Here is a 16147-nt window from a genome sequence, read left to right as displayed (position 1 = left end):
TCTTAGAATTATCAGTTTTTTGAACAAGCAGTATAGTAAGTACGGATGAAATTAAAATTTCAGTATTTTCCATTGTTAATATTAGTGGTATTTACACATTAATGGGGAACAACTTGGTCTTGTTAAAAACCTATAGTCTTGTTTTTCATTTCTTGCATTTTCTGTTTATAAGTAGGGAATTGGTTTAAGAATTTATGTATTCCATTTCTAAAGATAGGTAGCACTTATGGCTGGTGTGATTGAGAGCAGAAGATAATTGCACAGATTGTTGTCAACAGATGCAACTACACAAGATATATATATATATTATGCACATACCATTATTGTTCCAACAGCTTACTAAAAGATTTGTATAGATTCATTATTTAAAGAATTTCATTTTAGAATTTTTATTTATTTTCAATAATATAAATTTGTTTCTTAATTTGAACAGTTAATGCAACTGTACAAAGTAAATTTTTTCTTTGTTAAGGTTTATCTCTTAAGATTTAAGAAAATAAACGTGATACATGTTGTATATGAGATAATTTAAACATTATTTTTTATCTACAGTTTTGTTTTCTTTTTAGGGAGCTGAAATAATGAAGAAGCTTCGTCCTGTAGATATGCTTGTGGAAATATTGGTTGAAGCCAATGGACCTGATAGTGAAGCAGTTAAATCTTATTTTTGTACACAGACCGAGCAGCAAGCTGCTGCAACTTGTCTCATTATTGCTTGTAATCAATCATCTCAGAATACTCAGGTAAACTCTTGGCTTGTGAATTATCAATCAGGTTCAAAAAATTATAAATGCAGTTCATTTAAAAAGTTAGTGTTGCAGTTCATTGTGATTTATACTACTTTTTTGTTCTGTATCACATGAATGTTTTCATTATTTTTAAAAATGCTGAGATGTTTCTTTTAATGATTAAATTTTAGTTATTTTAGTAAACTTTAGTTATGGAATAAATACCATAACAAAGTTAAAAAGCTCTGTTGCGATACTCAACTTATAATAAGTATAAATTACATTTCTTCATACTTATTACAGTGTGTTATAGGGTTTGATATAAGGTTTTAAAATTTGATTTGGTACAAGTGAAAATTAGATACTTTAAAATGAGATCCCATAACAAGCCTATACTGCCTACATTTATTTTGAAAAGTAGGGTCATCTTTTTCTACCACATTATCTCTTATTTTATTAGGGTTAGTGAGTTTTTCAATAGAAATGTTACCGATTTGTACGTTGAGAAAATTTGTTTTTGCATTTTATTATGATATTATTGAGTATTACAACCAATATATATAATTTAGTTATATTGGTATATTACCATTATAACTAAATTATAATTTTCTTTTTTAAAAATTTCTTTTAATAATTCCATAGAATAAATTGTTTCCTCAATAACTACATTGGGCTTCGTCATTGAAATTTATGAATTGATTTAAGGTGCAGTTGTGGGGGTGATCAGAAAGGTAAATTCTGGCTAGAGAATGTAAAGATTAATAGAGTTGATTACAGAAACATTAAAATAGTTAACAAATTTTTTGTCTTCAGTCATTTGACTGGTTTGATGCTGCAGCCCTCCAAAATTTCCTATCTAGTGCCAGTCGTTTCATTTCGGTATACCTACATTCCTAACAGTTTGTTTTAGGTATTCTAAATGTTGCCTGCCTGGACAATTTTTCCCATCTACCTGTCCCTCCAATATCAAAGAGACTATTCCAGGATGCTTAAGATGTGGGCCTATAAGTCTGTCTCTTCTTTTAGCTGTATTTTTCCAATTGCTTCTTTCTTCATGAATTTGCCCTGACATCTTGTCAATTGTCACTTTAAACATCCATTTTATTTTTAACATTCTACAGCACCACATTTCAAAAGCTTCATTTAATCTTTTCTTCTCAGGTACTCTGATTGTTCAAGTTTCGTTTCCATATAAAGCTATGCTCCAAATACACACTTCCAAAAATGCTTTCCTGTTGTTTAAATTAATTTTTGATGTAAGCAAATTATATTTCTGACAAAGCTTGTTTCGCCTGTGCTATTAGGGTCATACCACTCCTGCTTTGTCCATGTTTAGTAATTCTACCAAAATAACAAAATTCTTCTACCTCCATAGTCTTTTCTCATCTTATTTTTATATTCAGTGGTCCATTTACTTTATTTCTACTACACTACTTCTCTATACTACTTTTTTGTTCTGTATCACATGAATGTTTTCATTATTTTTAAAAATGCTGAGATGTTTCTTTTAATGATTAAATTTTAGTTATTTTAGTAAACTTTAGTTATGGAATAAATACCATAACAAAGTTAAAAAGCTCTGTTGCGATACTCAACTTATAATAAGTATAAATTACATTTCTTCATACTTATTACAGTGTGTTATAGGGTTTGATATAAGGTTTTAAAATTTGATTTGGTACAAGTGAAAATTAGATACTTTAAAATGAGATCCCATAACAAGCCTATACTGCCTACATTTATTTTGAAAAGTAGGGTCATCTTTTTCTACCACATTATCTCTTATTTTATTAGGGTTAGTGAGTTTTTCAATAGAAATGTTACCGATTTGTACGTTGAGAAAATTTGTTTTTGCATTTTATTATGATATTATTGAGTATTTTCAGCACCTACTTATTGTTGGTGGGCTAAGTTAGTGTACAGTGTCTCTTTATTTTACAAGTGTGTATTTTTTGTTTTTCTCACATCTCAAAGACTTTACTTAAGCAAGAGTTTAGTCAAAAGTGTGAAACCATGACTGAGCATGTCTCATCTGCTGTTTTAGATCTCACCTTTCTACTGCTCTTTGCAAAAAAATAAAAAAAAAAACAGATAACAGGCCATATTTCACATAACCCACTAACTAGTGGGTTAGATTGTTTTAAATATTTAATTAAAAATGTTACAAAACAGACTGTAAAGAAATACTTCATCTTTTGCAATCACATCTGTATCAACGGATGTATGAAGGAACTAAACATAGTGATGACCAAAGAGCTTTAGTAGCCATATTTCAAAATAGTATTTATTTCCTAAAAATATCTTATAATTTGTCAATAAAATTTTATAATCTGTATAGTTTTTAATCTTTGTTGCGTGAGTTAATACAAAGTGAAACTATCTTCAATCACTCAAAAAGATTTTATTTTAGATAACTAAACTGTTTTTTAGATTAATATAAAATACATTTATTTAACTAGTAAGTAGCAGTTCATCTGACTAATGAAATACTATTATTTTAAATGCATTTAATTTTTACAATTCTGAATAGAAAAAATATTTAAATAAATTAGCCCCAAAAAAAAATCAGAAGAGTTTAAGAGAATAGATAGCATTAAAAATTGCCTTCTTAGTGGTGGTTCACAGGGTGTGTTGCTGTACACAGATCTGTCTCTTTAGAAAAATACTTAAATTTGTAAATAATATAAATCTAGACTTTTTCTGTGACAGAGATAATATTTTTTTTCATTTTTGTAATTTTTAATTTATGATTTGTTTGTAGCTATCAGAATGGGCAACTCGAGCATTCTTCTTGTATGGCGGAGAACCTAAAGTGGGAACAGTGCAATCACACCACTCTTCTCCTTGTGTATTCATTCCTTATTCATCTCTTCCTGCAGGTATATATATATATATTTATTTTTTTTTTCTAAAATCGATCCTTTCGGGAATCATATTCCTCTGCACTATACAAATTATATTAATCTGATCAACCCAAGTACAGAATTAATAAAATAGAATGACACCTACATTATTCCATAATCCAAGCAAGAGTGCTTTCGCGAGTTCCTTGCATCATCATAATTTTGACTTATAATTTAATTTTGTTAATGACAATATTTTCATATATATGCAATTTTTAATTTTAATTTACAGTTTAAAATTTTTGAATTTAAAAAAATTTTAGTTTTAATTTCAGTTTTGATTTTAATTTGATAAAAGATCTTTTGACCATATTAAATTCTTATGTATTTTGTTGAATTTTTAATTTCAATTTTAATGTGTACTTTAGTAAGAATGATTTGAAAAATTATATAGAGCAACTGATAATGCGAAAAACTCGCAAAAGCGCTCATGCTTGGATTATGAAATAAGGTAGGTGTCATTTTATTAATTCTGTACGTGAGTTGATCAGATAAATATAATATATTACGCACGCATGCACGCACACTGTTTTTTTTTCTTTTTTTCACCTTTCAAATTTCAAGTGATGAGATAGTATTGCTGTTATTGTTTTTATCAGTTAAATAAAATATATTATAAATCCTGGACAACATAATAATTTTAATGAAGGATTATGATTTGTGCTCTTTATGTAGCATCTTTGTGCACCAGTGACGAGAAGTCATCTTTTTACTGATTGCCAGAAATCAGTTTTTTTTGTATACACAATCCCTTATATTGATTTTTTATACAGAGATATTTCAAAAAGTGAAATTGACATTACAGCAATGAATAGGAACTAACAAACAATTTTTTACTACTCACAAGTATCTTTGACAAATATTTTTTGTGTAGCATTCATTTGAAGCAGGTGTTTGGTACCTTAGGTGGTTATTGTGGTGACTTATTATAAACAAATAATAGTTACAGTGAAATTTTGTGTTAAGCTTTTCAAAAGGTTTACCAAAACACACAAAATGATTAAGAGAATGGTAGAAGGATTCTCAGCCATACAGAATGCTACAATGACTCAATATGTTAGTTGTCACATCTCAAATTGTTCAAGTGAATGATTTGGTGAGTCATATCTTGATTTTTAACAATTTGCAAGATAGTATAAGTTGCTGAGATTTCGATGGGTTCTTGACATGAAAAATTAGGAATTCAATGAGTCATTACCGAGTCCATTCCAAAGCATTTGATACAAGCGCAAAAAGACAATCGTCTAGCAATCTGTTGGAAACTTTTGAATCATGCAAATGATAATGAAATCTTCGTCAGCAGTAATAACTGGCGATGAAACATAGGCATCACCCATACTCATTCAGGTATGATGTGAAAACAAAATCTGTCCTTGCAGGGGATGGGAAAATTATCACTAGACTTAAAAGGCGCACAATAGTCATTCAAAGAAAGATAATGACAGATGGTCAACTGCCATTACTAGTTTTTTCTACTCCTCTGGGCTGGCTGAACAATTAAGTATTAATTAGCCCAGGGGAGTGTCCTTGTGACTCTAATAAGCTTCCCCACCTACCGACAGTATAGCCGTTGTGACAGGTCAGCTTACCGGTTCTGGATCTTTTTCTTATTTTCATCCTGCTTCTGCCTCTAACCGCTAAGGCCAGGGACATTAGGCCTGGCTATGCCGTTCCTGGGTCCTGTCCCAGCAGCTGTGCCATTATTAACTAGAAGTCGATGGATGTCTGAAAAAGTATGAAGAAGAAAAGTCCTGAACTTTCGTGCGACTTCCTTCATGATAATGCATCAGTCACTACACTAATTCACGAGTTTGTCCAAAAGAACTTTGCCAAAGAAAAAGTGTGAACTACCAACTGTACTCGCTCCATGCCTGACTGGGATTCGATCCTGGGACCTCCAGATGAAAGGCCGAAATGCTACCACTCATCTCGGCCTTTCATCTGAAGAAGTACTCAGTTGAAAAATATAAATTTCACTAAAATTGAAGAAAAATTGACAAAACAAAAACTACATGACAAAACTATTTGACAAAACAAACAAGCTGCACTTTAGTAAAAATTTGATTTTTCTGAATGCTGTATCTTTAATTATAAAAGCATTGATATCTTGCCCTGCTTCAACTCTCTCCATTCAAAGGAACCAGAAACCATAGTCAGATTAACACTGAAAAGTTAAAAAAACGTAGACCACTTAATATTTCTTTCACAGTATGAATTATATTTTTCTTAAATATATTATAATTTTGTGTTGGGTTACTGAGAGTGTGTTTTAATTGATGATCTGTTTATAAAATTGAAATAAATTATTTAGATTCAGATATTGATAGCTATAAATTGTAATTTGAACTGTTATATTAAAAGGTAAGTTGAATTTATTTTTACTTTCTTAATATACAAAGAATGGGACAGTATAACACCTACGAGATACAGTAAAACTGTAAAAATATTGTTGAAATTATTACCATTTATCATTTAGAACAGTTGTACATTTTCCTAATTTAGATAAGTTCAGTTTTAGCATTAATTCAGTGGTTTAATATTAATTAATTATAATTTTTGTGTAGAACTATTTTCTTAGAATGTTAAGCAGCAGTTTGTAACTGTACATGAATGTTTGTAACTGTTTTTTTTTATTAAAAATTGTTGACCTCTTGATCTTTTTTCAGTTTTTGCTTTTATGATTCCATCCATGTAACAGTTATTTAATTATTAATTTTTTTTTGTTTAAGGTTTTAATCCTGGAACTGTTTCCACACCAATAGGCAAGTCAACATTCTCTTCTACAGAAACAAATACTGTTTATTTCTCTGCCAAGCACAACGGATTGTATTTATATCTGAGTCGTATTTTACGTCCTTTATGGGATACTCGCATTGTTCAGAGAGTGACCATGAATGATAATAAACAATATGTAGGTTCCGTTCTAATGTATATTTTTCATGTTTGTTGTATTTTTAGATTTGTAAAGGTTAAGTTCTATTTTTTATTAATTGTTATATTAATCTAGACCTGCAGACAGTTATTGTATTTCTTCTTTTTTTTTTTTTATAGATACTTTCCCTCATGATATTTTAATAATTTTTGTATCTTTTTCCACTTTCAACTCATATTGGTTCTGAATGGCGTTATAATTCTCATGGTTGCCTTTTAGAACACTTTCACTAGTTTGTCTTCCTGCTATTTACTGGCATTAATTCTACATGTGTGTTAAGTTTTATTTTTTCTTTTGAAATGACATTTACATGATAAACTTACGATAAATTAACACATTTTAAATATTTTCATATGCATGGAAAAAAAATGTTCCTTCTTGGAGTTAATTCCTTTTAAAATTTTCAGTTTATGTTGTAGATGAGATGTTAAACTACATCCCCTTACAATGTAGTGTTATGCTACACCTAGACTGTCACATGAAATTTAATTTTCATCCTAGAAATTAAAGGGATAGTAAGTATAATCGTTAACAGCAGAATGAATTTTTATAAGCCACTCCCACAGAAGGCAACAAAAAAAAGACTCAGCACAATTCCTCTACGTAGTTGATATTTGTTAATTGCGTTTGACTAAAAAAACACAGTTAGAATAATTTCTTCTAAGGTTATCTTCTGATTGTCTTTAGAACAAAAAGTTAATTCAGAGCACATTGGAAATAATGCCTTAAGTATTTCAAAATCAGTAGGTTTACTTTTATTATGAATAATTTTAAATTTAGAAATCATTACACTAACTTAATCTTATTATTCTGTGGAATTTCATTTTTTTAAATTTGTAGGATATAGAGATTTAACTTATTGTAAAATTTGATTTTTAAGGGGAGCCTGTACCGTGTATCTCTGTAATGTTAAAATTAACATATTTCATGACCGATTTTTTCAACTTCTGTTACACTTACAGCTTTGAATTTTGTATACTTCTATTTTAGAGTATTTTGTACACACTGACATTTTTTCAAGTTATTGGTACAGAGTATTTTTTTCCTTTTTCAAACACTAAAGTTTTTTGGCAGATGGTTTACTGGCAACTGAAGTTTCGGAACTTTATTTCTGCCTGGACTCCCTTTTCCTCTTTTTAAACAACCTTTTTGGTTTGGTCATATTTAAAATAAAAATTGTAAACAATTACAATTGTACAAAATGTACAATTCACTTTTTTGCCAAAATAAACATCAAACTATTTTCTAACTTCACTTTCTACTACACAATAATTAAAAATAAAACGTAGGTCATATGTTTAGTTGCTAAACATAATGCAAACAATTTGGTAACACAAAAATTACCTTTTAAAGTAATGTAGAAAGTGAAAAAAGAATATCTTAAGAAATAACAGCTAAAGATGTACCAGTTCTTGTACAAGTTGAGAAATGCAAATTAATGACGATTCACTAAAAATATAATATCTTGATTGAAACTCATTTCTCAAAGATAAGCAATGGCTAGAGAGAGGTTAAAATTATTAAAAAAATACAACACCAAAATTTTACATTTACCCAAAATTGTGGTACAGTCTCCCGTTAAACTCTTCTTCAAAGGTTCAATTGAGTGTGTTTTCAAAAGATAGTTAATTATAGGGTTTAATTTAAATTAACAATGGAAAAACAAGTTAACCTTGAAATTTTTTTCAGCTTGTTTCAAGTGTAATGGGTGAAGAAGTTGCTATTGTTGCGGGACATCTCCTTGCTGTCAAATCATTTCTTGAAAAAAATACTCAGTTTTCCTCTGCATCAGCATCATTGTAAGTAAATATTGTATATATCCTGTAAAATTTACTACGTTTACTTTTGCATTTAAAAAAAGGAATTATTGTAACATTTCATATATTATATAAAATTTTGCACTTTAGGTCTGCATCTTCTTCTGGAGTGGACAGTTTGGTTGGAGCTGGTCAACGAAGTCGTTTACAAGAAGCTCAGTTAGCTGAAAAACAAAGTTTAGATGCCTTAAGAACATTAGTCGACCATGCAGCACAAGTTCTTGGATTATGGAGGGTCGTTTGTAATCATCAGTTTCATTGTATAGCTGATGCACTTTCACAGGTTTAAAATATGTTTACTCATTTATTTTCACGTTTTATAATAATAGCTATTTTGTTGTAAATGCTTTAATATTTTGAGCTTTTATGATGCTTCACATTTTTTTTTGTTATGGATTTTTTTACAGTAAAATGTCAGAGGATTTAAAAAATGTTTATCTTTTGATCCAAGATATTTATGTTTTAAAGCATTCCAAATTAACCTACCTCATAAAATTTTATTCATATGCACTTATTTGGAATTTTATTTGATATGTAAAGTAATATTTATTTTCAATAAAAATCTGTGAAATTCTGTCTTATAATTGAGTGGTTTAACAGATTTAATGGGGCAATTAAAGAAAAAAGACCAAAAAATAAATTTTTATTAATCTGTAGTTGCTCTCTATGGAAATGAATCATGGACATCAAGATCTGCTCACAGCCAAAGACTAGAAACTACCAATGAGATTTTTAAGATTTTTTTTTGAGTGGCACACTTCAAACTCACTACATCCCAAAAATAGCAAATCAAAAATCAAAACCATGCTAATCTGTTTCTTTGATAGTAATGACATTGTCCATAAGGAGTTTTTTCTTACAGGATAGACTGTAAATCAATATGTTTACTGAGAAATTCTTGAAAGACTGTGGAAAAGAGTTGCCTGCATAAGGCCAGCCATCAAAGACAACTCTGGATGCTTCATCATGACAATGCACTTTGTCACACTGCACTCTCAATTGATGAGTTTTTGTCAAAGAAAAACACTCCTGTAGTTCCTCAACCACTTTATTCACCTGACTTGAGTCCTTGTGACTTTTTCCTGTTCCTGACTTTAAAAAAACACCTCAAAGGACATCATTTTGGAATAGTAGAAAACATTTTAAAAAATGTAACTGACCATCTAAAGGCTATTCCGGTTTCTGAATTACAACACTGCTTTGAAGAGTGGGAAAACCGTTTGAAGCGTTGTGTGGTTTCCCAAGGGAACTATTTCGAAGGTGGTAGAGTCCACGTATAATTTTATTGTAAATAAAATGTTTTTCTGAACCAGTCTCATTACTTTATTTACAGATCTGTATCATTGTCATATTACAGTGTATTTTTTCTACATTGGCCTTTACTAGTTAACGCTTTTGTTATTATACGGAGAATAGAATTTATCAAAACTTCAATTCAGAAATAATTATTGAATTCATCTAGTTTTGTGTATGTGTTTGTGTATCAGCTATAATAGTCTACCTTTTGTTATCTACTGCTGGTAACCATAGAGCTTAATGGCATAGCAATAAATGCTATATTGTAAATAGTACATTTCCTGTTAACTAAATATTACAAGTTAATATGTTAATGTTGATATAACATATCAAAATATTGTACACTTTTATGTATGCAACATTTCTTTATACACATTCATTAATTATTGTTAATTTAGTTAAATTCACATAAATTACATACTTGTTACATTGCTTTTATTAATAATAATAGTAATGTGAATTTATTAAAAAGAATACTATAAATATTAAAGAGGATTGATCATTAACAAAAAAGATTAAAATAATCAGTTTTGTATAAATTTATGTCAGCCAGAACTGCAGTTCATCAGCCAAGTGGCAGGCTTTCTTAGCCCAAAACAAAAATATAATACAAAATAAATGATTATATAAATAAATAAAAGTTTATGACTGATAAATAAAAAGAAAAAAAGATCAAAAGATAAAGATGATTTATTATTGTGTTTGTTCGTGAAACATATATTAATGTTTATTTTTAACATAATGATTAATGCTAATTGATGTTAAAATGGTATTGATGGTTATATTTTGACTTAAAACAGTCAATTTTTTAACTTTAATTGAATTGAAATTAGTAAGTAATGTTGTGTGGTGTGGTGTTTGTTGTTTAGTCCCTATATTTTTCTGAACTATACCAGATCTTTCAAATCTGCATTTACTTTGCTTTGTGCCATAATGATGTTTTTTTTGTCCAAAATATTCAAACTTTATTAAATTTCTCATTTAATTATAATTACAGTTATATTAACATTACTGTGAATAGAAGTAAACAACAGAGTTTATCAGTATAAAATATAGATATTTTTCGACTTTCCTAGGGTTTAATCTAAAAAAGATATGTCCCAAAAATCTTATTTTTTGTATATATATGAATGCAAACAAATATATTTGCATTTCATGGCTAGCTACATTTTTACGTTCACTATATTCTTATTTAAAGTTTTTGTTTAGTGAAAATTGTTTATTTTTAATGTCTTTTATATTTACTGAAGATATTAATATCATCCTTTTTGTTCTTATGCATAGGATCAACAAAATCAAATGGTTGTTGCTACATTTAGAGATCTTATTCTGGTTGGACAGGACCTCTGTGCTAGCTTGATTAATAAATTAATTAATACGTAAGTACATTTCATCTGATCTTTCATTACTAAACAGAATTTTTACCCTTATAATTGTATACAATGTAAGTACTGATTGCTTTCATGATTACTAGATTTGTTTAATTTTAGAACATTATTTTTTTGTTACACTGGTTGTTTTTCTTATGTTACACTGGTAATTTCTTTCTTATTCACTACATAAACAAGACATTTTTGATAAACTTTTGTTTGTTTAAAAAAAACAATAAAATGTTGTTTTACATTTAATATTATACCACTCTAAGAATAACCTTTAATTTTAAAGCAGTAATTTTATTTTCAAAACTTGTACTAGTACGTCATTCAATTGTAAACTGGAGTTTTGTTTTTGGTATTTATTAGTACAGAATAAAATACAAAGATACTTAATGTTTTTCTGTGTAGTTTTCCTGAAGCTGAATACATTTTTCCCATTTCGGGAGCTTGTGGATCCCTTCAAAACGTTTGAGGTTGTATCATGAGCCAATTGCACACAGACTTCTCTACTTCATTGTTGCTCTGGGAATCAGTATCCTCTCAGTGTCTCCTTCAATGAGCCAAACAAAAAGAAATTGCAAGGAGATAAATCTGGACTGTACAGATATGTTCTAAAGTTTCTAAGTAAATTTCGTTCAATTTATCCCAATTACTAACAAGTATGTGAGGCCTGATGTTATCATGAAGGAAAATCACATCTCTGATTGGCTGATGCCACCTTTTGTTCCTGTACGCTGTTTTCCCTTTGTCCAAGAGCTGGAAGTAAAACACAGTATGAACAGTATACTTTTCCAGATCCTAAAGATGTGTTGTGAGGATTTTTCCAGCTGACAGACACGTTTTCATCTATACTGACAAGGCTTTCCATTCATATTCTATTTTGTATTTGTTGTTTTCGATTCAAGAGTGTCGTGATGGAAATGATGTACCCATGTCATATCACATGTGACTATTCAAAACAAAAAAATATTTTATTATTAAAATGTAAATATATGTTTTTTCTAAGATTTTCATAATTTTTGTATTGAGTACAATTATATATCTTTCTTAGCTTCATCATAATTAAATCACATGTTGATGTGTTTTGCATGTATTCCATTTTCAAAATTACAGGAATTCAGGGAGTTTTGAAAGTGGAATATGTCCAAAACATGTCAGCATGTCATTTAATTATGAGCAGGTAAGAAATGTATTCAATAAAAATAATTATTTTCCTTACAGAAAATGATTCATGAGTTGGGAAAATTTTCTGTTGGGTCTGTTTATAACTTAGGAACAAAAGTCTTGGAATCCACCTTGTACAGACTTTGTGGAACCCAAGTTGCTTTGTGATATTGGGGTGGGCACTTGTATGACTGATACCCACTTCTGAAGCAATTTTATCACTGTAAGGTGCCAGTCACCTTGAGATCAGTCCATGAGGTCATGGATCAATCAAGTATTGTCATCAGTCACTCTTGTCCTTAAATGCGTATTTTAGTCATTTGTACAGCTTCATGCCCTTTAAATTTGCTGGTCCATTTGTAAATTTTGGTATGTGGCATCTTATTCCCAAGCTGTGCATGCATTCTAGTAAAAATTTCGTAGTTTTATCATTCATTAAAAACTTCATGATAGTACATGGTACAATCAACAATGTGACCTCTTGCTCTGACGTGATGCTACCAACCAGAGATTTATAAAATATATTTATTATATATAGTCACACATTGGGAAAAGTGTATCAGTTTAAACAGGGATTATATTGAAGAATAAATACTGCATTTTGTAGCTAAAGTATAGTACTTTTATTCATTTTTTATTTCATTCCCATGCTACACATATATATGTAAAATTTATCAGCCAAGCCTGGTAGTTACATGAAAAAGAAATATTTTTGTAAAAGATGGACTCGCTAGGTGGCGCTGGGGGTCATGATATTTCAAAAAGTTGTATTTCTAGTCTGATTTTGCTCGTATTCAGAATATACGTGGAAAGAAATATCTCTGCAAAAAATGGACCTGCTAGATGGTGCTGGGGGTTGAGATATTTAGAAAAATTGTATTAAAGCTAATTTTATTTAATATACACATATATATACTCTTGCCATGTGACCTGGCAAAGAAGTGTCTTTCAACCTTGCACCAAAGTCATTCTTATATGTTAAATTCACAAAAGTTTTGTGATTTTTATATTGTGCTGCTGAGCCATCTTAGAATTAAATTAGTTTATTCACAATATTATAATTTTCTTTTAAAAATTGAATTAGTTTTTTCTGAAAAAGGTGAACTGATATTGTCATGCTTAAGGCAGTCTGACATAGCAACTAAATTTTCATTTAAAGTGTCTGTAGATACTTGACTTTTAAAATAAATAGCGAAAGGATGAATTGTAGCCTGTTGATTTTTCCAGTGAAACTCTGGAACAATCAACAATAAGATGAAGCACCTTCATCTTATAGCACACAAATGAATAATTTTTCAGCAAAGTTGTATAATATGTTATAGATTACGGGTTCAATTACAGTTTTTAAGAAGTTTAACTGCTGAGAAGCAACGAATGAATGGCGAACAAGAATTGATAATTTTTCAACAATGTCTAAATAAAATCTTGTGTTCTTCTCTACTGTCTCTAAACTTGAATGATTAGATGATATCCATTATTAAAAGTTATTTTGTCCACAGAATTTTCAACAAATATTGAATCTAAAGTGTTTTTTTAATAATTTGTGCCACACAGTGTGTGTAAGAAGTAAAATGATTGCTGCACTCTTTTGTTAATTTAATTTACATCCTTCAAACATTAATTTCATGTTCTGATGGACAACACACACACATACATTTCCACTGCCACTTGCTAAAACACAATTTTTAGGACATAAAGCAGCAAAGGTAGAAAATGCAATTTTAATACCTGTATGATTTTCTTCAAACTGTTGATGTATCTGTTTCAGATTAGCGTCAGTACTAGTCTTTTTTGAACTTGATTGTTTCCACTAGGTGATTTGATGGACAGTCTTTTTTGCCTGGCATTACATGACTTACATCATCTCATTTATAAAATGCCTGAATACATCCATCTATTTTTTTTTTGACCCAGACACTTCCAGTTTTAGGGTTCAGTGATGACAGAATTCCTTGTTCTTTAACTAGTTAAAGAACAAGGCTTCTTATTCTTCTATTTTAAGACTTCTTATCTATTATGCAATTAAATTTTTCTTTCAACTGTATCAAGATTTCACTATCAGGTTCAACTTGAGGTGAATTCTCGGTGTTTTTGCTAGCTACTTTGAATATTTTTCCCCTCATTAATGACTCATTTTTTGCAATCTTTATGGCTCAATATGTTTTCTTTTGCAATATTTTAAATTTTACAGGTGATTCCCTAATACTCATGACTAATTGAGCCTCTCTAATGCATAGTTTATTACATCATAAAGGGCTTCTTCACCATCATCTACTACTTCTTCTTCTGAAGCTTTATCACTGTAAGGTGCCAGTCACCTTGAGATCAGTCCATGAGGTCATGGATCAATCAAGTATTGTCATCAGTCACTCTTGTCCTTAGATGCGTATTTTAGTCATTTTGTACAGCTTCATGCCCTTTAAATTTCCTGTCCATTTGTAAATTTTGGTATGTGGCATCTTATTCCCAAGCTGTGCATGCATTCTAGTAAAAATTTCGTAGTTTTATCATTCATTAAAAACTTCATGATAGTACATGGTACATGTACTATTTTTTTTTTTTTTTTTTGAGGAATGTAATTGAGGCAAGTTTTTTTCTACACTTACCACAAATCTTCCAATCACTTTCTAAAGTTGGATTTTTCTGTCATCCATGCTTACACTTTTCTAAATTCTTAGTAACAATAGTATAATCTACCTCTTGAAATGGATCACAACATTTATTATTATAAAAAGTTGCCCTACTTCAAAAGATACCTAACTAAAAAAAAAAAACTGTTACTACACCAACACTTAGCATCAATAAACAAACACTGAATATCTTTACTTCAGGGTAGGCATATTTATACAGTACTCATGCTTTCTTACATAATGCTATTCACAAATAAATTATTTAAATAGATCAAATATTTTAGGTCATATTTAATATTGTTTATACTAAAACAATGGACAAACTATGAGTAAACTGAGATATAGTAAGCTTCAATACATTTTGAATTTCAATTTGTAATAGTCAGCACATTACATCATCATTGGTTGTTTGATTGAGTTGAGATATACTATTTCTTATTACTAGACAAAACAAATGAGCGACATATTACCTCATCACTTTTAGTTACTTTTTGCAACACATTTTATTTGATTTTGTAAGTTCAGCCAACAAAAATTTAAGTGTTTACCTGCTCAAAACCCCACAAAAAAGGTTTTTTTTTTTGTTAAAACATTGATATACATTTAATATTTTTTTTCTTGATCCCAACGCAGTTTCAGTTTCAAATTTGTACAGCTGTTTTATAATATGCTGATGAATGAAATTTTTTTTTTTCATAAAAAATTGAAGATTCTGTTTTTCCTGAAATTCAAGGTTAAAAGTCAAAGACCTTGAAATCAAAAATTTATGTAAACAGGTTTGTGTATCATATGAAAGAGCATCAAATAAGCTTTAAAATAAGTCCAAGTTTATCACTCTCTCTTAATAACAAAGTTGTACCGACCTAACATTATTGCCGCAAGTCAAAATTTGCTATTTTCCAGAAAATTTGAAGGGCTCTAAAAACAAAACAGTTAATGGTAGAGATCTGAAATTCAGTATTTTCCCACAACTCTATCAATAGTTAATTCAATCCAAATTTCTTGAAAATCCCAGTCAGTTGGGTTGTGAATGGCTATTTTGTTAATTTGACACAGAAGGACCCAATTAAATTAATTTATAATAATTACTTTTTTTATAATTACTACTATAAATTACTAAATTTGGTTATAAATTATTAAACTTATCTAATCCTTATTTAATTAGTCATGTTTATCACTGTAAATTAAAAATTATAGTGATATTTATTCTATTTACTGATTATAATAACGTTTTGTAATTGTTTTTGCAAGCAACAGCTCATTAAAACTTCAGACCAAGTACTAACAAATGGACATAAGGA

The 16147-nt window shown here is 29.4% G+C and overlaps 1 protein-coding gene across 2 annotated transcripts in view; it reads left to right on the top strand.

The window, feature by feature from the left end:
* The window catches only part of Nup154 (nuclear pore complex protein Nup154), a 68634-nt gene that overhangs the window by 21314 nt on the left and 31173 nt on the right, over positions 1-16147 (top strand). For both annotated transcript variants that reach the window (XM_075367257.1, XM_075367256.1), the window contains exons 10-15: positions 570-743; positions 3490-3607; positions 6361-6542; positions 8253-8362; positions 8471-8663; positions 10961-11055. In XM_075367257.1, coding sequence (XP_075223372.1) covers positions 570-743; positions 3490-3607; positions 6361-6542; positions 8253-8362; positions 8471-8663; positions 10961-11055 — 872 coding nt within the window. The remainder of the gene's footprint in view (positions 1-569; positions 744-3489; positions 3608-6360; positions 6543-8252; positions 8363-8470; positions 8664-10960; positions 11056-16147) is intronic.

The sequence above is a fragment of the Lycorma delicatula genome, chromosome 5, assembly GCF_047948215.1.
Source record: "Lycorma delicatula isolate Av1 chromosome 5, ASM4794821v1, whole genome shotgun sequence".
Taxonomy (NCBI): domain Eukaryota; kingdom Metazoa; phylum Arthropoda; class Insecta; order Hemiptera; family Fulgoridae; genus Lycorma; species Lycorma delicatula.
The sequence above is the reverse complement of the archived record's forward strand: the minus strand, read 5'-3'. Positions and strand labels throughout refer to the sequence as shown.